At 42.2% G+C, this 23003-nt stretch overlaps 1 protein-coding gene across 3 annotated transcripts in view; it reads right to left on the bottom strand.

Moving 5' to 3' along the window:
* LOC117414667 (voltage-dependent calcium channel subunit alpha-2/delta-4) overlaps positions 1-23003 on the bottom strand; it is a 190873-nt gene extending 167870 nt beyond the window's left edge. For 2 of the 3 annotated variants that reach the window (XM_059026833.1, XM_059026832.1), the window contains exons 1-5: positions 22324-23003; positions 15810-15891; positions 5944-6060; positions 4989-5048; positions 1171-1333 (exon numbers count right to left, since the gene is read on the bottom strand). In XM_059026833.1, coding sequence (XP_058882816.1) covers positions 1171-1333; positions 4989-5048; positions 5944-6060; positions 15810-15891; positions 22324-22445 — 544 coding nt within the window. In that variant the 5' untranslated portion in view covers positions 22446-23003. The remainder of the gene's footprint in view (positions 1-1170; positions 1334-4988; positions 5049-5943; positions 6061-15809; positions 15892-22323) is intronic. The other variant, XM_059026831.1, reaches the window with a different exon arrangement.

The raw sequence follows: 23003 nt of genomic DNA on the forward strand, positions 1-23003 counted from the left end.
GCATGCACTGTCATTTCCACTATCGATGATGCATCTTAAACAATCTCGTACCAGCACCTTCACGTAACCTAACTGTAGAAAACTCTCATTGCAGTCGTTTATATGTACTTCCTAAAATCCACCAAACAACCCAGGCCGTCCCATTGTATCAGCCTGTTCCTGCCCCACTGAATTCAAATTTCTTGAAGATATCTTTCGTGTGATTAAAAATTAAAAATAGTCGGCAATATGTTTAAAGATATAGCACTGCAACATGGACACCGTGGGACAAAGCAAAGGTAATGTAATGCGTTTCTTGTAAACTTTGCAGTGTGCTCTGTAACACTTTAAAGCACATGATTGCCATTCACTTCAAATTGTGATGGATGTGCATTATATAATGTGGCAGGGCAGAGCCCTGAATGTAAATAAAGTGTTGGGATTATGGGTTTTGGGTGGTGGTTGGCAGGGATGGAGTTAATTCCAATCCCTACCAAATACATGTGAGAATGTGGCTGTTCCCAAATTAGATAATTGGTGCTAATTGGGAACAGCCACAGGATATAAAAGGGGATCTGAAGCTCCATTAGAGAGAGACTACCATGGAGCTGGGGACAGAGGGAAGTACTGTGTATACAAAAAACCTGTGAGTGTTTGTAGTTCAAACACTTTTTTGTGCACTTTTATTATCCACAACACACTCAAAATAAACCAAACACAAAACAAAAGCCTATTCCCATTTGGAGACCTAAACAGTTTTAATTAAACTAAGATGGGACAGCTAAGCTGTTTCCCCATATCCCAAAACACCAGCTTCTTTACAACACACAGTTGTATATCATTTAAACTACAAACACTCACGTTTTCTTTGTACACACCACCAACCACCACCCAAAACACATAAACCCAACACTTTATTTACATTCAGGGCTCTGCCCTGCCCCTGCCACAATAACTAATGTGGATAGGGCAGTACAGTAGCAGGGGCCACATTGCTCCAAATCCTCTAAACTGGTAATTTCAATCATAAACTCAAATAAAGAGATTTCTGAAACCCAAGACTGGGCGTAGAGCTAGTGCCACTTTCTAACACTGCAAATGGTATTCTAATGAGGGTTGTATTGCCTTGCCTGTCTGCACTCAGAGCCCTTGTGCGCACAGACAGCGCACCCCCCTGGCGGGCAGCGGTACCTTTGTTGTAGACGTTGGTGGGGACCTGGATGTTGCTGAGCGAGGTGTTGACAGGCAGGTCGTTGAAATGCTCGTTGGACTCCAGGATGAATTCACTGCCCAGCTCCACGTAGTTACCATCTTCATCCCTCTCATTGACCTTCACAGAGTTGAAGTAATCATACTGCCAGACGGGAGAAAAACCACAAAGCTTGAGATGTACTCCACAGAAAACACATTACAAGCCTTACTGAACACTGGGATAGATCCATGGAGGTTTTGCAGAGGAAAACAATGAGGAGTTAGTGAACAAAAGCAAAGCATGCCAGTGGCATAGTTTGGCAGAGCAGCAGATCTCAGAATGGTTCATAAACCTGAAGGACATGAATGGGGTCCTCAGTGGCTCACGAGGTGAAAATAACTGCAGTTTGGAGCGGAGAGAGAATCATGCAATCATGGTTCGAAACCTGCTCAAGCCAAGTTGCCGATATTGGCTGGAGACCTACAGGGAGTTCTGCATTGCTCTTTGCACTCTTACAGGGTTAGAGTGGAAAATCAGTGCTTGCCTCATCGTGCTCCAGTGACCCCTACTGGTCAGGCGCAGGTTGTACCACCAGACTCCATCACCCCCAATAAGTATTGTGGACTGACAGAAATAATGGACTGTGATATGTGAGGTTTTGTGCAGTAATAGCAGCTTGGATACATACAAGCAAACCTGACATGTTAAAATACAGTTTTGTACAGCATCACAAGCTACTTACATATTACTGAGGATGATTAGCATGTTATCTATGATTTGTTTTTCAAATTTGCAAACAGATTATCCCGCTTCCTAGGTGACCAGTCAAATACATTTCTTTGGATCAGTGAACCCTTCTTTATGCAGTGGATTGTGGGACACCACCATTAAGTAATACATATAAATGACAGGATATCAAACAGGTCAACATTTCATATTTTTAGATTCAAACAGAAAAAAAAAATCTAAATTGATTTTATTATTCATTAACCTAACAAAGATTGAAACAAAAACTGCTTAAACCATAAAAAAATCCTTTTAATGTGCAAAAATCAACTCATTTAATCAGAAGTCCATCTTGGATTTACTATGCGGGCTGAACTAAAGGTTCAAAATATTAAAATATATTATATTAAAATCGCATCACAATTAAAATAAAAAAGCGAACGTGCTGCATCGTTTTGTTAAAATTGAAAATTGCTGACCTGGTTGAAGTGCCTCTAAAAGCACCATCTCACTGTAAACCGCCTGTCGAAAGCACCATCTCACTGTAAACCGCCTGTCAAAAGCACCATCTCACTGTAAACCGCCTGTCAAAAGCACCATCTCACTGTAAACCGCCTGTCAAAAGCACCATCTCACTGTAAACCGCCTGTCAAAAGCACCATCTCACTGTAAACCGCCTGTCAAAAGCACCATCTCACTGTAAACCGCCTGTCAAAAGCACCATCTCACTGTAAACCGCCTGTCAAAAGCACCATCTCACTGTAAACCGCCTGTCAAAAGCACCATCTCACTGTAAACCGCCTGTCAAAAGCACCATCTCACTGTAAACCGCCTGTCGAAAGCACCATCTCACTGTAAACCGCCTGTCGAAAGCACCATCTCACTGTAAACCGCCTGTCAAAAGCACCATCTCACTGTAAACCGCCTGTCAAAAGCACCATCTCACTGTAAACCGCCTGTCAAAAGCACCATCTCACTGTAAACCGCCTGTCGAAAGCACCATCTCACTGTAAACCGCCTGTCGAAAGCACCATCTCACTGTAAACCGCCTGTCAAAAGCACCATCTCACTGTAAACCGCCTGTCAAAAGCACCATCTCACTGTAAACCGCCTGTCGAAAGCACCATCTCACTGTAAACCGCCTGTCGAAAGCACCATCTCACTGTAAACCGCCTGTCGAAAGTGGAAGGCACCGATTGAGCAGCTGCTTCAGGGCACTAAGTCTGTACTGCAGTAAAACGCATTGAGGTCCTTTAAAGGCTAATGTTTTGTTTACAACATGTCAAACTATGGAGCTGATGTAAGGATAGGCGTAGTGCAAACAACTGCAGCTGCAAAATCCAAATTGCCTAATGACCAGGCAATTATTTTGCATTGTGGCCTATGTAAGCTTATGAGCAATGCAAATTACTCAACACGCACAAATAATGAGGGTCGCATGATCATCGTCTGTGCATCTGGCTATTTAGCGGCCGCACTTACAGCCCAGAGGTGAGGTTACTTACCGGTAGGAGTACAGAGAGCAGTAGGCGCTGTATGAAATTTGTGGAGCACGAAAATCAAACCAAACAAAAAAAATGTCAGAGGACATTTGTCGGTGTTACCAGGAGGACAGTCAATCAGGTGATGAAAAGGTGAAATTCAGCTATTAGGTCTAGGATGACCTGAGGAGTGAGACGATAACGCCTTACCACCACATCCTCCTGCATCCCAAACAAAGTGACCCTGGGTTTGAATATGCAGGGTCTTCTTCGTCTTGCCCTTCTCCTCCGAAGGTTTTCCTGCCTCTCCTCAACAAGACCCAAGCGTCACTACATCAGGAAGTGTACCACAGCAGCCATCCTGAGGCCAATGACAGGTCTCTGAAGGTGTGTGCTTTTATACAGCTTTTAATTACTCACTTCTACAATGGTGTGCACCTTGTAAGAGGAGGCACAAAGTTTTTGGAGGGTCAGCAATTGCCCAAGTACAAGGCAAAATCCTTACATCTCATTATAATGTTTGCACCCGCTTAGTATTCCAGATCCCTGCCCAATAACATGCTCTTTTCTTCATTTAAAAGGATTAATGATAGCAAAGAGCTAATTCGATAGCGGCTGCAGAACGGCAGGTGAAAACAATTCTTTACATACGCTGCATCTTTAGTGGTCGCTAAAGTCCCACTTTATGGCTGCTAAACACGTTTTGCGTATGCAAAACGCAGATTTTGCATGCAATATGGGTGTTTTGCAGCCGCAAATCCATTTGCACGTATCCTTATATCAGCTCCTATGATCATTAAATGCTTGTGTTAAAGTAAATTAACAAGTCTCTTATAAGTGCAACACTATAAATGCTAGATTATTTTTACTAATATTTATTTGGAGGTTACAAAGACACTGTAGCACAATTGTTACTTTTTTCTTTACTCGATTTGTGTATAAGTCTAAGATAGACATAACAAAATATGTTATGCATGTTTAACTGAAGTCGTTATATATTTGTCATTGTTTATTCTAAGATTATAATTATTATTATTTTTTATTTTTTTATAAAAACTGAGTCATACAGTATATGAAATGTTTGGTGCGTTGAGACCCCACTTGCTCTGCTTCTTCTGATATACCTGCTGCAGAGGCAGAGCAGCAAAGCAGTGGTGCATCACTTATTCCCACCTCTATAACCCCGAAACCACACCTAATAGGTTAATGATTCCAGAGGTATGTCTTCCTGACACATAGAGTGATACAGCAGATTCTCCAAATGGAATAAACCTATTTCAGCAGCACCGCCTACATTAGAAGGCATGACCGCATGGTGCTGTATGCAGGTTAGGAAGTACAGTCAGAGGATTGCTGGTTTGCGTCCTGGCGATTCAGCATTGACAATCTTCGCTGGAGATTCCACAGGGCGTGCTCCTGTGGGTTAGGGAGTCATAACTGGCAGGGATTGAGTCATCTCACATCTCTATAGTGGCCTCTACTGGTCAGGCGTCAACCTTTGGTTCTCCTGAGCTGTTGTGGGGAGTTGCTGCGGTGAGGGTTTATTTGTACAATCTAAATTATAAGGATAAAAGGGTCAAATAATTAGAGAAAAGAAACAGTGAACTCACCTCTAACAACGCATTATACTCATGGTACAAGTCAGCATCCTCTGCGGCGTTGACCAGCCTCTGCATGAAAAAGAAAAGAAAGATTCAAGTTGAAAAGAAAATGATTAAGATCAAGCAAGGTGAAAGCCAGATAATGAGTAATAATATAGGTTTAACACCACAGGAGTGGCCTATTGTTTGATAACTACATAAGCTGTGCCGGTACACAAGTAAAGCAGACATTAATGAACTAATGTGGCCCTGGGCAGACTGCCAATCACTGGAGCTTATAGTGCTGTAATACAGGCTCTGGCAATGCTAGCATTGTAACGAGACTCTTTGTACAGGGTGCGCTATATATATATTGGGATGAATTGAGTGCTTTTCAATCTGGGAAGCATGTAAACCTGTACTGTCAATAATACTGAGCCTGCATTACATCACCACCAGCCATTCGGAACAAACAGCTGAAGCTATCTGTGTTTGATAAGCCCCACTGCTTTGAAACCTCCTGCAATAGCAATGGTGATTACAGACCAGTTGTCAGTAATGAGCCCAAGCTGAAGTTCTATACTCTGGTAATGGCCTGTGTGCAAGGGGATTATTGTGATTATAAGTCAATGAAAATACAGAACATGCTATTTGTGTAAAAATAATAATATTTTGCGGTGATTCAATGTCTTCACTTTGGGACAGCCTAAGTGATCCAGTCAAAAATGATGTCTTTAAACTCACTTTCAAAAAGACCTCACACACACACAAAAAAAACTGGTTTCTATCACTGTTAATATTCTCTGCAGCAGTCATCACCAGTACATGACTGACCTTGTCTATTGTTAAGTGCCCCGGCTTCCTCCCTGGACACCGGACCGTTGCCACAGTCTGGTATCTATCAGCTAATGACAGCACTGGACTCTTACATGTTGTAGTCATTTACATGAAAAAGAAGTACATGGAATTTCCTCCTGAGTCTTACCTTTACGGCTTTCATTTTTCTGCCCAACATCTCCTCCATTTCCTCGGCGAATTTCCTCACCAGTTCCAAACCTTCCACCTCCTCGATCTTTATTATCGACTCGACATCCTTGTATTTCTGTGGGTGTGAAGAGGATGCTTGTCACATCATCAACACTAACCAATCCTTCATGTTTCCTGCTCCTGAGATCTTTGTATTGTAATGGTCCTTTACTAATTGGTTCATTTTGAATATATCTCAGTTGTGAGGAGGGCAGAGAGCTGTGTCGACGTGCCTTGGGTGTATCCGGAGTAATGTGGGGTAACTAGTCAGCTAAATAATAGAAGCACAGTACCGGACTCTGTGAAAAGTATGATACAGAATAGAACTGTCCTGTGGAAATTCTATCACAGCATCTGATATAAAGGAAACGCTTTGTTGAAAAGCCCACATTGCCACATTTTTATTATTATTATTTATTTCTTAGCAGACACCCTTATCCAGGGCGACTTACAAGATATCACATTATTTTTACATACAATTACCCATTTATACAGTTGGGTTTTTACTGGAGCAATCTAGGTAAAGTACCTTGCTCAAGGGTACAGCAGCAGTGTCCCCCACCTTGGATTGAACCCAAGAGTCCAGAGCCCTAACCACTACTCCACACTCCACAGTGTATGTGTTTATGGGGCGTGCAATACTTATTGTGCATGGGTCATTCTAGTTCAAATGGACCATCAGTGGTTCAATCAAATGATTATTAAACAAGCTTTAAAATTATACTAAAGTTATCCCCCAACATGAAAAATATGTGGTCAACTGAAAATGTTTACCACCTTCATACTCATTCTCACCATGCTTATACAGCTCTTATTGTACATTTCTTCTTTGGCATGCACACGACACCTGCCCTTGAACATTTCCACATTGTCAACCACAAATGAAGGGAACACCTCCCCAGAACTGGGTCCACTTGAGCAGGAATGACCCATGTGGAGCCTGCCTCAGAGCCCGACTCAAAATGTCAAGCAATGTAAGAACCCCAAGCATGAATGTTTACCAGCATGAATGTCTACCTGTGTTGCCCCTGCCAGGCATGGTTTGCAGTGCTCAGCATGTGCAGGATTTGTTGATAACTATAGCTATTAAATAGGGTTTTATGGATTAGGGATGCTCTTAATCCCGAGTCCTGATGCTGCTGCTGCTGCTGCTACTCCACTAGAGCAATGATTTTCGGCAGCCTGAGAGTCAGGTCACCAACACAAATCCCCTCTCCATGGTTCCTACAGAGCACAGGAGGAGAGTCGGATCACTGAAGAGACCAGTAGATCACAGCACTGACTCCTCCATGACCAGGGTGGGACAGTAGGGATTAACATTAAAAAACAGGATCAACAAAGTGCTGCTTCAGATTTGGCAAATCAGCCATACAGGTGTAGGTGTGTGTCACAAAGACGGCCGGAGTGGGTGGCGTCAGACCAGATGCAGGAAATAAATAAACAGAGAGATGTGGTTTGGTATAAGCTGGGCGCGTGATCGCGCTCAGCATTTAATAAACAGAAAATAAAAGGTTTTAAACACAAAAACACGGGACACAGCACTACACGCCAAAATAAAAAGACAAACAAAACGGACTACACAGTAAACAGACAGTGGACAGACAGACAAACGAAACACGGTGAGTGAGACAGTTATTCACTTTATATTTACGTTCTTTCTTATTATTTAATTTCTCCTTCTCCACACTCGTTCTCCACTCACCGAACACCTAACCCGGACTGAATGAAAATGTGCCTATTTATACTGTTGTGCTGGGATTCAATTACTAATTAATTATTCACTTGAATCCCAGCACGTGAATTAATTCTGTGCAACCCCGTGCTCACATATTACATTTAACCAGCACGTGAAGTGATTTGTGCTCTCCTCGTGCCTAAATACAAATCTACACTTTTTAAATACACGTGAAACACAGACCCGTTTATATCCCGTTTACCAATCTATACACCAACATTAACACACGCACGCAACATACAACACAGAACACACAAATGCACACAGGGGCGGGGCACATTGCCACATATACCCCCCCCTTGTGCGCAGCACACATGGCCTCAATGGCCACCTCCCCCCTTAAAAACCCAGCAGTCCAGAACAAAGTCTCGGGCTGGGAAGGGAGGCTTTAGTGGGCCCATGGCTGGCCATGCTGTCAGCACCCCTGCCGGTAGTGGCACGGCTGACAGCATGCTGGTCCCGTCCTGCAGCGAAAAAGCTGCGGGGGCAGGTGGTCCCCCGACCTCCCCCTTCTTCGTAGCTGGCAGCTCCCTCCTGTGGGGCTCCGGCCACAAGAACTCCTGCAGCGAAACTGCTGCTGGGGAAAGTGGTCTCCAGACCTCGTCCCCCTTCTTCGTGGCCGGCAGCTCCCCTTTCTGGGGCTCCGGCCATCGTACTCCCTGTGGAGGTAAGGGCAGCAGAGGCAGCTCCTGCTCCTCTGCTCCGGGCGGTGGCGGAAGCAGAGGCAGCTCCAGCTCCTCTGCTCCTGGTGGTGGTGGAGGCAGAGGCAGCTCCAGCTCCTCTGCTCCTGGTGGTGGTGGAGGCAGAGGCAGCTCCAGCTCCTCTGCTCCTGGCGGTGGTGGAGGCAGAGGCAGCTCCAGCTCCTCTGCTCCTGGTGGTGGTGGAGGCAGAGGCAGCTCCAGCTCCTCTGCTCCTGGCGGTGGTGGAGGCAGAGGCAGCTCCAGCTCCTCTGCTCCTGGCGGTGGTGGAGGCAGAGGCAGCTCCAGCTCCTCTGCTCCTGGTGGTGGTGGAGGCAGAGGCAGCTCCAGCTCCTCTGCTCCTGGCGGTGGTGGAGGCAGAGGCAGCTCCTTCTCCTCTGCTCCTAGTGGAGGAAGTGGTGGAGGTGGCGGAGGCAGAGGCAGCTCCGGCTGCTCTGCTCCTGCCGGTGTAGGTGGGAGCAGCGTGTAGTCTCCTGCCGAAGGAGGTGGGAGCAGCGTGTAGTCTCCCCTTTTTCGAGGGGACTGGTGCTGCTCTGCCTCTCTTGCAGGGAACTGGTGCGGCTCTGCTTTTGACGGGGAAACCAGCAGGCATTCTCCCTCTGCTGGTGGAGGTGGAACCAGCAGGCATTCTCCCTCTGCTGGCAGCTTGGGTCCTAGGGCTGTGGAAGCCCCGACTTCCCTCTCTTCGGGCTGTGGACGCACCGACTCCTCCCTTTTGGGCTGTGGACGCCCCGACTCCTCCCTGTTGGGCTGTGGACGCACCGACTCCTCCCTGTTGGGCTGTGGACGCACCGACTCCTCCCTGTTGGGCTGTGGACGTTCGGGCTCCCCCCACTCAGGCGTAGGACGTTCGGGCTCCTCCCACTCAGGCGTAGGACGTTCGGGCTCCTCCCACTCAGGCGTAGGACGTTCGGGCTCCTCCCACTCAGGCGTAGGACGTTCGGGCTCCTCCCACTCAGACGTAGGACGTTCGGGCTCCTCCCGCTTGGGCTGTGGACGCTCAGGCTCCTCCCGCTTGGGCTGTGGAGGCAAAACCAGCAGGCATTCTTCCTCTGCTGGTGGAGACGGGGACAGCAGGCATTCTTCCTCTGCTGGTGGACCTGCTACCTGGGCTGCTGTTCCACTTATAACTGCCTCCAGGTAGCTGAGGACCAACCCCACACCTTCCTCCCAGGTGCTTACGGTCTGTTCCCTCACATATGCCTCCCATCGCTCCCTATCCATAAATCGCAGGAACTGGATGACTACTGGGATAGACTGGGCCTCCAGCCCAGCATTTTCCAGCATCCAGTCCCGCACTTTGATTGCGTCTTCTGCCATTTTTTTTTTCCCTCTTTTTTTTTCTCTCTCTCTTTTTTTTTTTTTTTTAAATCCAAAAATGCTGTTCCTGCTCTGGCCTGAGTCCTGGAGGCACTGTAGATCCCACGCAGGACACCACGTGTCACAAAGACGGCCGGAGTGGGTGGCGTCAGACCAGATGCAGGAAATAAATAAACAGAGAGATGTGGTTTGGTATAAGCTGGGCGCGTGATCGCGCTCAGCATTTAATAAACAGAAAATAAAAGGTTTTAAACACAAAAACACGGGACACAGCACTACACGCCAAAATAAAAAGACAAACAAAACGGACTACACAGTAAACAGACAGTGGACAGACAGACAAACGAAACACGGTGAGTGAGACAGTTATTCACTGTATATTTACGTTCTTTCTTATTATTTAATTTCTCCTTCTCCACACTCGTTCTCCACTCACCGAACACCTAACCCTGACTGAATGAAAATGTGCCTATTTATACTGTTGTGCTGGGATTCAATTACTAATTAATTATTCACTTGAATCCCAGCACGTGAATTAATTCTGTGCAACCCCGTGCTCACATATTACATTTAACCAGCACGTGAAGTGATTTGTGCTCTCCTCGTGCCTAAATACAAATCTACACTTTTTAAATACACGTGAAACACAGACCCGTTTATATCCCGTTTACCAATCTATACACCAACATTAACACACGCACGCAACATACAACACAGAACACACAAATGCACGCAGGGGCGGGGCACATTGCCACAGTGTGTTATTTATTTAATTTATTTACTAAAAAAAATGGTTTGTTTGAAAAAAAATATATGTTTTTTGTACTGCTATTTTATTTAAGAAAATGTTAAAGAAAAAGCTTTTTTTAAACAAGCAAAGAACATAAGTGGAAGAAAGTTGTTTTTAGTAGTTATTTTATTTATGAAGATGTAATAGAATTGAAATGTTTCATTTCTTTTTTTGTAACAAGTTTAGACCATTAGTAAATAAGGTGGTGTAAACTTCAATGTGTAGTGACACTCCTTTAAAGTCAAGATGCTCAATTTTTTGAGCAATTTTTAAAAGTCTAGTTCAAAATGAAATGAACTCTTCCAAACAGAAGCATTCTTGAAGAGGATTTTCTATACAGGGATCCACCAAGAAACTAAGGTATTTGTACAAATTGCACAACTACTTTACGTTAGGAGTAGGGGCTGACAAAGTGTGTTTACTTTTTGGTGGAGTTTGCAAATCTTTGAAACCACAAGTCTATGCTAACAAATAAAGTTTGAATCCGAAATGTGAAAGTTCATAACTCAAAATCAGAATCCAACATGTGAAAGTTCAAAACTCTAAAATGAATCCATTACGTTTTTGTATTCTCCTTTCCCCAACAAACAGGCTGTAAACATACCCAGAAATATACTGTAATTCATCTCATCACATAAACATGATAGGCTAAGGTACAATTGTGTGTAGCAAGATGTACAGACCATTTAGGAAATCGACTGTGCTACCTTTCCAAGATCCACTAGTTTTGGATGGATCATTTTTGACAGATCTGGAGTTTACAGTTGAGATTTTGAAGCTTGGATTTAATTTAGTACTTTCACATTTTGGATGAATCTTGTTTTTTCCACCTGTATTGTGGAACATCATGCAAGTGTAACTGTCGCTCGCACAAACCCCATTTCAATAATCCTCTTTAATTGAGTCCTGCCTAGGATTATTGCTTAATGAATCCCTACCAAGTCTAGTGGCTACCTATAGATAATACCCTCCATCAGCAATGGCAAGAGGCAAAACCAAGAGTTATTAGTACTCAGAAAGGAATGCTCTTAAATGGTATTATTTCATTGTTTCATAACAGCTCAGCTTTGTGGTTCCCTGCTACAGGACCTGACCTCTATAATGTGGACAATCTCCACTCACTCCAGTGTAGGGATTTGAGGCACCATCTCAGAATTCCAACACCACTGCAGCCTCATTCAATGGATCTCAAAGCTCGGGAAAAGCATTTTTGGGAAAATACAAATTCCTGCCATAAACAGAGCGAATGTGGATCTATTTATAGTTTCCACTGGCCACAGATATACAAAATAACATATAAAAGATATTTCTTCTTCTTCTGAAAAATATCATTCGAATCCGTCCCACATTTGCCATAATCCATCAGCGGGTGGGGGGAGTCATGTGACTCAGAGGCCGCACTCTGACTGGCTGAAGTCTCTGGGGAATCAAGGGTTTGCACTAATCCAGTAAGGCCGGAGGTGTGTGGATGTCACATAACCTACATAATTCCAACACACATGTTCAGTGTGATTCTGCACTAGAAGCAGCATTAACCAGCGCTCAGCTACTGAACTGCCAGATCAAAATAATAAAAGCTAAAAGGCTGGTTTGCGAGGTGCACCCTAACTTTAACCCTATAGCTGAAATAGGGTTGATAAAATACCAACAGCACAGTGTATAATGTGGATATGCCAGTAGATATAGGGGACACAGCGTCCCTGGAGGTGCAGTGCATGGTCAACTGGACCTTTTTTTTTCTTTCTTTAATTTTGAGTGCCCAATTATTTTACCCCTGATCTTCTGAACAATTTAGAATGTCCAATTGTATTCCCTCACCGTGGAAATTCCCGACACATCTCGGGAAAACTGAAGTTCAGGGGCATTCTCGATCCCATGACCAAGCCAATTTCCCCTTTTACACCCAAGAACTCTACAGCTGATGTTAGCGAGCTACCGGCCTCTGGAGGACAAAAAGAAAGTCCCTGCCGGGTTTGCCTCCTTCCCTAATCTGCGGGAGTGCCAGAGTCAATGTGACGCTCCCTTCAGAATCCCCAGCGAAGACCGGTGATTTCACACAGCGAGGAAGCAAACCTGTGCCCCCCTGACTGTATGGCTCACCATGTCCACCACGCGGCCGTGCCTTTACCAGGTGAGGAACTTGGGGACCCCTGGTGAATGGAACATTTAATAGAATGGTTTGTAAAGTGGATGAAATGAGTAGATTTCAATATTCGGGAAATAGGCCTAGATTGGCATTTTCGAACAAGGCATAGAACACGAATATCAAACTTTATTCATTAAAGTCGCTTCAAATGTCCTTTTAATTTACCCATTGAGACGAAGCCTCATTTACAAGGGGGTCCTCGAAAACATACATGTGCAGTTCAAACTGAATCAGAAGCACACAGAAATCAAATAATATAATAATAAGACATATCTATTTGTTAATGTGGACTGAAGGAGAAGCATTGGCAGGAGGTTCGAAGCAATTCCCAAAATACAATTTTTAAAACCAGAGAAAGAAAGATTATCAAATTCCATCTTCGTACTATGATGTAAACAGTTCCTTGTCTTCGGGAGTTGATATGCAAAAGACAGTTCTTTCAAAAAGTGTTCAAACGCTTGGAACAGCCAAATTAACAGAATCCTGAGAGTGTAAACTACAGCCAATGCTAGTCATTTCTATCAGAATACTGAAATAGGGAGGCACCAAACCTTTAAAAACCTAAAACACAAAACTATGATCAAGTCTATGGTTCATATGGTTCATGTAGTTTTATGTTCATATGACAATGATGTGTCAAAGGGCAACACTGTAGAACAAATCTACAACATGTAAAAGTTAGGAAACGGTAGATTGAGATTGTAATGGCTGTAAATTCCCAATCAGAGCTGTCAGTATGATCCATCCATCCATCCATTATTAGTTTATTTAGCAGACGCCTTTATCCAAGGCGACTTACAGAGACTAGGGTGTGTGAACTATGCATCAGCTGCACACTTACAATTACATCTCACCCAAAAGACGGAGCACAAGGAGGTTAAGTGACTTGCTCAGGGTCACACAATTAGTCAGTTGCTGAGGTGGGATTTGAACCAGGGACCTCCTGATTACAAGCCCTTTTCTTTAACCACTGGACCACCATCCATCCATTATCATTAACTGCTTACTCCTTTACAGGGTCGCGGTGAGCCAGAGCCTAACCCGGCATACACAGGGCGCAAGGCAAGACTACACCCTGGACGGGATGCCAGTTGTCAGTATGATGTGAAAGCTGATAACTACAACATGCATGTACAGAATTAGAATTGACAATTCTTGTTAAATCACAATTCTATATATATATGCAAATATCCAAGTGCGATATACCGACTGACGGATATTCTGACTCCCTCCACATACTCTTGTTAATACCAAGCTTCATTACAACTCGATAAGTGGTTTCCAGAGATATAGAAAAATGTGAAGTGTGACATACGCATGAACCCAGAAACACTGTGCAGGATTGCACATTTAATAAAATAATAAAAGCAATTATAAAGACATTTCAATCTACCTAAACAAAATGAATGTGGCAGGGCCGAACACACATTATTGAAAATATGGGCCAGTTTGTAACACATTTAAAATCTGCCCATTCGTTTTTAAAGCCCTGTCTTCGTTGGAGACGATCCAGCATTTCCAGTGTTCATTTTTATTCTTTTGTTCGTGTGTGTAATTTTGATATGATGAAATATTTTATATTTTATAATAATGGATGATTTAAAAAAAAAAAAAATGAGCCACAAACCTTCTTGAAAAATAATCTTTAACTGAAAAAAGAGTAATATATTTGATTATAATGAATTTCAGTAAAGTGCTCTGAATTTATGTTGCTGTATTATTCCATTCTATATCCTCTTAAATTGCACAGGCATTAACGTTATCCTGTTACATTGTAGATGCCTTTCTCTTCAAACTGAAAAGAAAAAAAAGAAAGAAGAGGTTTGCAGGACTGACAAAATGGTGAAAAAGATTTATTCAAAATGGGTCAGTATTTGAATGGTCCATACCTGTGTTTCTCTTAAGACTTACAGAAGTCAGTATAATATTAAATGGCATTTTTCTGTGCTTGAACATGTAATCATTTTGTAGGATTAAAAGAAGAATGCAGTGAAATTTTCAACGTAGCTTAATCACAAAGCTTAATAAATGGTACTAGAAAACCAAGTCAACAGTTCACAAGCACCAAAATATAAAAGGCTGTCCAAACATAAAAGGAAACAGTTCTGGAAATTACTGTCACAACTCTATCAAAATGGTTTTGGATAGGCGTGTCCCTCAATAATTACTGTCTCCAATCGTCTCCAATCTGAAAAAGTCGTATTTCTGTTTTTCAATGAAATGAAAAGTCGTATTTCTGTTTTTCAATTAAATGAAAAGTCGTATTTCTGTTTTTCAATGAAACTCAGGGTGACCAGAGTTCCAAAGCTCAGGACTAGGACACATAGATTAAACATTGTTTTAAAACTTTTTTTAAGCATGTTTCTTATTTGAATCTAGTGCTTTTATCACTATTACTGTTTTCACATTAAACTAATAAAAAAAACAGCCTCTGACTGCTGCTCAACGACGGCACCTTCCCTTTCCAGTTTGTGGCCTCGTTTAACTACATATGCATATGTATCGCTGTTTTTACCCTTCATTTCTGTCATTTTGCATATGTTTTATTTTGTTTAGTAACCTATAAGAAAAACATTATTCTGGAACCATTAATATGATTGCTGATTGTTTAAGTAATTAACGCGTGCTATCTGCAAATCTGGACTTTTTTTTTTTTTAAGTTTGTGGGAATATTTCGGGATAGTTGATGGGAAAAGGGGGTGGTCCCGGTCATTTCACCTCAGCAGTGTCTTCTGGGTCAAAGCATATTCCTGGCATGTCAGTTAATCTAGGAAGCAGCTGGTTGGTAATGAGAGGAAACCATTGAAGGGGTAGTTTCTTTCAAAACTGCACATTTGACAGAAATAAAATGAATGGACTTACACAACTTAAAAGTTATGATATTATTTTGTTTGCTACAATGGATTTAATTAGAATCCCCAAAGTCTCAGCTACTGTATGCAAATCCATCAAAGGTGCTCTTTGCAACTGAGACAGGGTCTTTGCACCTCTGTTTGAGTCTCAGTATCATAGCCAGTATACACACTACATTCGATACCTCCTTGTACGATATCTCTGCATAGCTGAGCTACGACATCTCTGCATAGCTACAGTAGCTGTGTGTTAAATGTATTTAAAATAATGAAAAGCAGCTCACCTTTTGCAGCAGGTGGGATCCTGAGTATTTTGTTGCTAAAGAGAACATTTCTCCTCCAAATGCATCCGCCCATAGTTTAACCCTGCACAAAAAAAAAAAATATTAAGCAAGTGTTTCCATTTTGGGTCATTTCTGAGAGCTAATGTTATTGTAATTGCTTTTTACATTCCCTAACTATTTTTTGCAATCATTTTGAAGAGTTCTGGGTTATGTGGCTCCCATATTGACTTATCAGCTTTTTTTCTCTACCTGGCTTTAGATGGGGCTGACAGAGCTCAGACTTTACATTGTCTCATGATTAGGATAGAATGAAAAAAGGCTGGTACTTAGAGTTCTCTGGGCAAGCTCAAAGCCAGGTAAAGGCAGATTTGGAGAAAAAAAGTATTAACTCAGTTTTGGAGAAATATAACCCAGATCCACTCAGATTAATTTCAAACACCATAAACTAGTAATGGAAATATTAAAAAAGCAATACAAATTACATTTGAGGCTACTTTCCATAATATTGCTAACTCTTATCTGTTTGTAAATACTTTCAGTAAACTGTCTTTATTTTAATTGAAATCCCCAGCTCAGTCTCTGGATTTCAATAAACCAGACAGAGGTATTATCGTATTGCTTATCATCCCCCCGCTGAAAACAAAAAGATCAACAACAAACCAACTTGGAATTTTGTGACGTCAAAGAGTAAACGTCTCCAAATATAATTTCTTTTCCCCTTCTTATTGTATGGTGTTTGCAATCATTCTGAGTGATTCTGGGTTCTGTTTTCCTTTCAATTTTCCTTTACCTGGCTGAGCTTGTCTAGAGAATCCTAAATGCTGTGACAATATAACCTGTCAGCCCCACCTACGCTACGTGTGTGTGTGTGTGTGTGTGTGTGTGTGTGTGTGTGTGTGTGTGTGTGTGTTTGTGTGTGTGTGTGTGTATAGGTGGGGCTTGCAGAATTGAAAAGCCACATTGTCACTTGACATGTAAATAGTGTTTGGTTTTTTTGGACTAGTTTTGTAAATGAAGTTTATTGGAAATCTAAGTTTGTTAGATATGGCAGGAATGGGGTTCCCCTTTGTTTAGATCAAGTGTGGAATGTGGCCAGACGTAAATTGATTTATTGATTATCAATTAACCCTGGCTACATGCCTTTGAAAGGGAGCTGGAAAGCCAGCCCTTTGTTCTTCACAAGCCTGCGGGTGCAGAGGTGGAGAACCCTCACGATTGAGTGTTTGAACCAGGGTGAGCAGCGAGTTATCACCGCGTGCAGGCCGGGATAACCACAATGAAAAAAACTGGGGTTCATTTAGGAATTTTAATCCCTCCCCTGTATATCTGAGTTTGGGTCAGGGAGGTTCCTGGAGCAGGACCCTCCTTTCAGTGGAGGTAGCACTGGGCTACCTGTAGGCCAATTTCTTTTATTGGGTTTGGGTTTGGGTTTTATTGGGTTTCAAGCTCTAGTTGGCAGAATTTATAAGACTGCTTGGTATTGACTATTCAGCCTCTTAATCTATGTTACACGGCAACAACAGAGAAAATTAAGGAGTCTTTTGTACTTTACCAGAATTATTACATGAACATCAGCATTGATGATGCAAAACAACAACCGAGGACATGACCTTGGTGTCCTCATAGCTTGTTACGGCCATGTACAGAACAGTGTCAAAGAAATATGGAATACCAAAATCCACAACCAGAGCAATAATCAAGAAGTACCACAGAACAAATTCAACTGAAACGCCTGAAATAAGTGGATATCCAAAGAATATTGTGGGTACAGTATGTAGGAGAATCGTCATAGCAGCTAAAAAGGGCTTAAAGAAAGATTTAAAAGCATCAGGCATAATAGCCATCAACGATATGTAAGAAATACAAGAGAGATTGTTTGTGCTTACGGAGAAAATCCGTTCTATGCTATCAGTGTGCGATACTGGAGTTTGGTGGTGAAACAGATAGCAAGGAAAGGCAGGGGATTGTATATGGAACAACATAAAGATATGTATTTGTTCTATAATTGTATGCTTCTCTGGTTCTAAAAGTTATTTTTAAAAAAATTGGAATGCAAGTTGCATGAACTCTAAATAAAAACATACTGTTATTATTAAAAACAAGCAAGATTTTTGAGGAAATCATAAGTAATCACAATTACAGTATCTAACAACCACAAACATGAGGAGAAAAGAAACCTACAGTACAGTACTTACTATCTGTCTTTGTAGATTAGTTACCAACTGGAAAAGGTGAACTAAAGTACTTACTTTTAGAGCTGTAATAGCAGGTGGGTTTGGTTTTATATACTGGTTAAATACGACTCACTCCATATTTCTAAACATAACTTCATACACAAAACCAGCTTGGGATATTTTGGCTTGCAAATCTGGTAACATATATAAATCACTCAGCAACCCTGGGTAGGTTTTATATATCAAACCCAGGTGATAAAAAAACAAATAAAACAGAAAGCAGGACGATTCCCGATATGTTTTTATTATGTCCACCCTGTCAGCCTTCTCCTTCTCCTCTTTCTCTGTCTCCCCCTTTTTTGTCACAAGGTAACTCATAATTATCTTTTTGGCTGTGTTCTAGAAACCTGACACGTCTGGGGGTTAACTCCCCAGGGTTAAGGTCAGTATCAGTATTAGCATGCAAACCAATAACCTCTCTGTTCAAAGACAGACTTCTTACTATTCATCGAAAGTGCAAGCTCTGTAGTGGAGAGGGAAGTACGTGTCTTATGCTGATGTCAGTATCACTAAACGCATCAGCTCCATTACAAAGTTCTATAACCGCTCGTGAAAATGGGCCTGGCTCTTATCACCAGTGATTAAGACGCTTGCTGGAAGATAAATGCTTTCATTTATCCAATTCTGGGGAAGCCTGATAAGCAAAACAGGAAGGGTGCTAACGAGACAAGAGTGGGAACAATCTGAAAGAGAAAGCGATGAACCCTGGACGGGGTTCGTTGGAGGTTTATTTGCTTCCTGAGCATTGTTTAACTAACAGCAATATTCTTCTAATGGGTTATAAACCAGATTCAAAAGGTAGAAGGACCGACTACAATGATGTGTAGGGGAGCCAGAGGGAAATACTGTTTGTGTGTTAAGAGACTGAGGAAAGGGTTTTATTGTTTTAGTCTATGTTTTTACTTAAGAGTTTTAATATGTATTACTTTCTATGTCCTTACGCAATGTACTGTGTTATAAGCAGATCCTATTGATTGTGTTGCAGTGTACGGTTGTGCTGTGATTTTCTGTAAATACTGCACATTGCATTCACTTTTAAATCTTTCAGTAAAGAGTTTCATATGGATCTCCTGCTCTCTGGTGTAAAATCTCTCTTTTAGAAAAACCTCAATTCATGTTGTCAATGTGTTCCAGGAGACCTGAATGGATCTTGTGGACATGAAATAGTGGACACAGTGTCTGCTGGGACCAGCTTGACAATCTATATCCGTCAGAGTCACTGTGCTGTGTACTCTAGGAGATCAGTGACTCTCCGAAGTTCATGCTAAATGAGAGCAGAGATAATGCGCTCACTCTGGGTAAGCAAGGCTTTTGTCCAGTGCCACCTGCATTTAGAAAATCCTTTGCTGTTTAAGGAAATTAAACCTCATTAATACTTTGCCATCACTGCTCTTTGCTAAATATAACAACGCCCGCTCTCTTGGAGAATTTCGGAATGGAGATGTATGGATTGATCTGTTCAAAATCAAATATTCGATTTCTCAAAAAAATCTGCCATTATTAAATGCAATGATCATCTTTAAGCTGCTCAGGTCTGGCTCTTCTAACCTAAGTAAAGATGGGAAACTTTTTTCAGTGATCTGTGAAGAACATGTCCTATTTCTTTAGTTAGCTTTAAACTGGTCTAATATTCAACTTTTCCTTGTCGAGTTGTGTTGTGTTAAAAATGCCCCTATTCACAAAACTCAAGGGAATCTCAATATAAAAAAAGATGTCAATTAAGAGTAAAAGAAAAATACGTCAGAGCTCCAATTACAAGAAGTGAGATTACAGCGTGATTTTTGACATTTCTAAATGAATAATTCCCTGCCTAAAAGTGAGCTGCAGTGATACAGTGTGAAAAAGGGTGATTTTGGGGGCTCCCGAGTGGCGCACCCAGTAAAGCTGCTCCACGTGGAGTGCAGGATGCACCCTATAGCTTGGAGGTCACCGGTTCGAGTCCAAGCTATTCCACTGCTGACCGTGGACAGGAGCTCCCAGGGGGCGGCGCACAATTGGCCGAGCGTCGCCCGGGGGAGGGAGGGTTAGGTCAGCCACAGTGTCCTCGGCTCACTGCGCACCATCGACCCCTGTGGTCTGGCCGGGTGCCTGCGGGCTTGCCTGTAAGCTGCCCAGGGCTGCGTTGTCCTCCGACGCTGTAGCTCTGGGTGGCTGCATGGTGAGTCTGCAGTGTGTAAAGAAGCGGGAGGCTGACGACACACGCTTCGGAGGACAGCGTGTGCTCGTCTTCGCCCTCCCGAGTCAGCGCAGGGGTGGTAGCGGTGAGCTGAGCCTAAAATACAATTGGACATTTCAAATTGGGAGAAAAACGGAGTAAAATCAATTGCCGATTTACTAAATTAAAAAAAGGGAGCGTTTAACTGAACTGACTTATCTTTTGTTACAAGGAACAGCTCTGCAATATGACAGTCAGATGTAACGTTGGAGAGTCAGCTGCGTTTTCCAAATGCTCGCTTCAGCAACCAAGCTGCCTGTCACACACCAGCCCTGGCGTGGTGTACTGGAGTCTTCTATTCCAACACACCGGACATCGCCGGTAGTGTGTGATGCATAACGTGTAAAGGCATCGACCATAAATGCATTCAAAAATATTGCTAGTTTGGTACGCTCATGAGAACCTCAAAGTTAAATAAGGCATTTGTTTAAAAAAATGGCGAAATTAATGAATAAAGAAATAAATAGAAATGCTACGTGTTTAAATCGTAAAATGTAAGCAGTTAAATATTTTGTATATTTTTTGAGGACCTGTATTGGAGTGCAATTAAATACTAGATTAACATGAAAAAAAGGGATTGAAACAAATGAATTGGTAAATGAATTCACTGATAATCCCCTTGGCGGATATAGCATTCAGGTGAAAGCTTGTTTTAGGCATTAGGATCAGTCAGGTCACATGTCTTGCTTTGTGTTTTCACATTACAGACTTGCTTAATCTTCAACAGTTTAAAGCAAAACTGTAATGACCTCTGACCCCACTCTGTGACTGTATTACATAATGTTACACTGATGTCATTGTTTTGTATGTGATTTTAAATATGGGTTTTGACTGTGGCTGTATTATGTGATTATAAACTGAATGGATCCAGAGTACTTCACATTAGTGGTTTCTAACTCTGGCCCTCGAGATCTTTTCCTGTCCAGGGTTTTGTTCCAATCAAGTCCAGAATAAGATAATTAGCCCTTAGCTAGTTCAATTAACTAATTTAGGACCTGGATGGAATAAAGTTCTGGACTGGAATTCATCTGGAGAGCCAGAGTTGGGAACCACTGCTTTATATAATCTTTTATTTCATGATATTTAGCTTTGTAACTGTTTAATATCCTACTGTGTTTTTTCTCCACTATTATCTACTGTTTTCTTATTTGTTTCCTGTTCCTGCTCACGTTCCAAGCAAACAATTATCCTAAAATGACACCTCACGGCTGATTTTCAGAAGTAAGATATGGGAAGGATATTAACAATGGCAAAACAGTCAGCCTTAGGGAGTCTTTTCAGAAGTACCTTTTGGTAGTACACCAACCAGTTACCTTCTATACTGCACCTGACTCTATCTCTAACTTCTAAGATACTCAAACCCACTACCTTCCACACTACAGTCCAGCTTTCACTTACCACTGAGCTACACAAACCCACTACCTTCCACACTGCAGCACTGTAACCAATTAGCTACTTAAAACGCATAATCTAGGTCAGGCGTCTCCAACCCTGGTCCTGGAGAGCCCCTATCCAGCAGGTTTTATAGGTGTCTTTACATCATCAATGGCTGAAGATCTGGAACACAGGTTAATCTTGACTAATTAAGCCAATAATTGGTTCAATTAAGTAACTGAGAGATTGGTTGAAATGAAAACCAGCAGCCACAGTAACTCTCCAGGACCAGGGTTGGAGACCCCTGATCTAGGTGGACGGTAATAATAATAATCATCATTTTGTCAGGGAAGTTCAGAAGCAGACAACATTTTGTCAGGAATTCAAATGTATGGCCCTGTGCGCAAAGTTTATTAAACTAATAAATAAAAAAAATTTAAAAAAAATACTTTAAAAAATGATTGGTAAATAGAACCATTATTTCTAAATGAATTGACATAATAATTAAAGTAATCAATTCCTGATAAATTACACAAATACTGATAAGAATGAACAGCTTTGTTTCCACCACTTAATCAACTGCCACCCCCTGTAAAGAGTTACCACTATGTGGAAGTACACTTTAATATAATAAACAAACTAACAAACACACACAAATAAATAAGGTCACAAAAGCAGCAGCCACACTTACGTTTCTGTGGGGATCCTAGTCTGTGCGTGTGCAGAGTAGAAGAAACAGCTGGGGCTGATAATCCACAGAGTGATCCACAGCCTTACAGCTGCACCCAGCCTCCCACAGCAGCACAACATCATTCCTCTAGTTCTGTCAGAAAAAAAATGTATATAAAAAAACCCTCCACACGTTTCTATTTATCAGGAGAGGAATCTACACACACAGTAAGAGACAGTCGGCGGTGGAGAGGGGGAGCTCTCACATGGTGGCTTCTTCTACTTGCTCCTGAGTTCATTCGGAGACGAGATCAGGGGATGATCAGACTGACAGGAGCGTTGACACAGCTGAAACCTGCACATTCTCTCCGGCAGCTTTGTTTTTCTTCCTCTTTGGCCTCTCCGTTCTCATCCTCCGCCCATTTCCGAGGCTCTTTCCTCTGCCTCTGGGAATCCTCCGGTCTTTGGAAATGAAACAGGGGAGTTTGTTCCAAGCCTTTGATTCAAACAACCTCCTCTGATTAAAAAAAATATATATATATATATCAACTTCTAGGGTTCCTGCCAGACCCACTGAGCTCTCCAGAATGGTGGCTCTTGAACTTCAGTTTTTGGTAAAAGGGTCCTGTGTCCAGCATAGCTGAGTGTGCCCTGAGATGGAACAGTAGGGACCCATTCAAGCCGGGAGGACTGTCTTCACTG

Source organism: Acipenser ruthenus, chromosome 7, assembly GCF_902713425.1.
Source record: "Acipenser ruthenus chromosome 7, fAciRut3.2 maternal haplotype, whole genome shotgun sequence".
Taxonomy (NCBI): Eukaryota; Metazoa; Chordata; class Actinopteri; order Acipenseriformes; family Acipenseridae; genus Acipenser; species Acipenser ruthenus.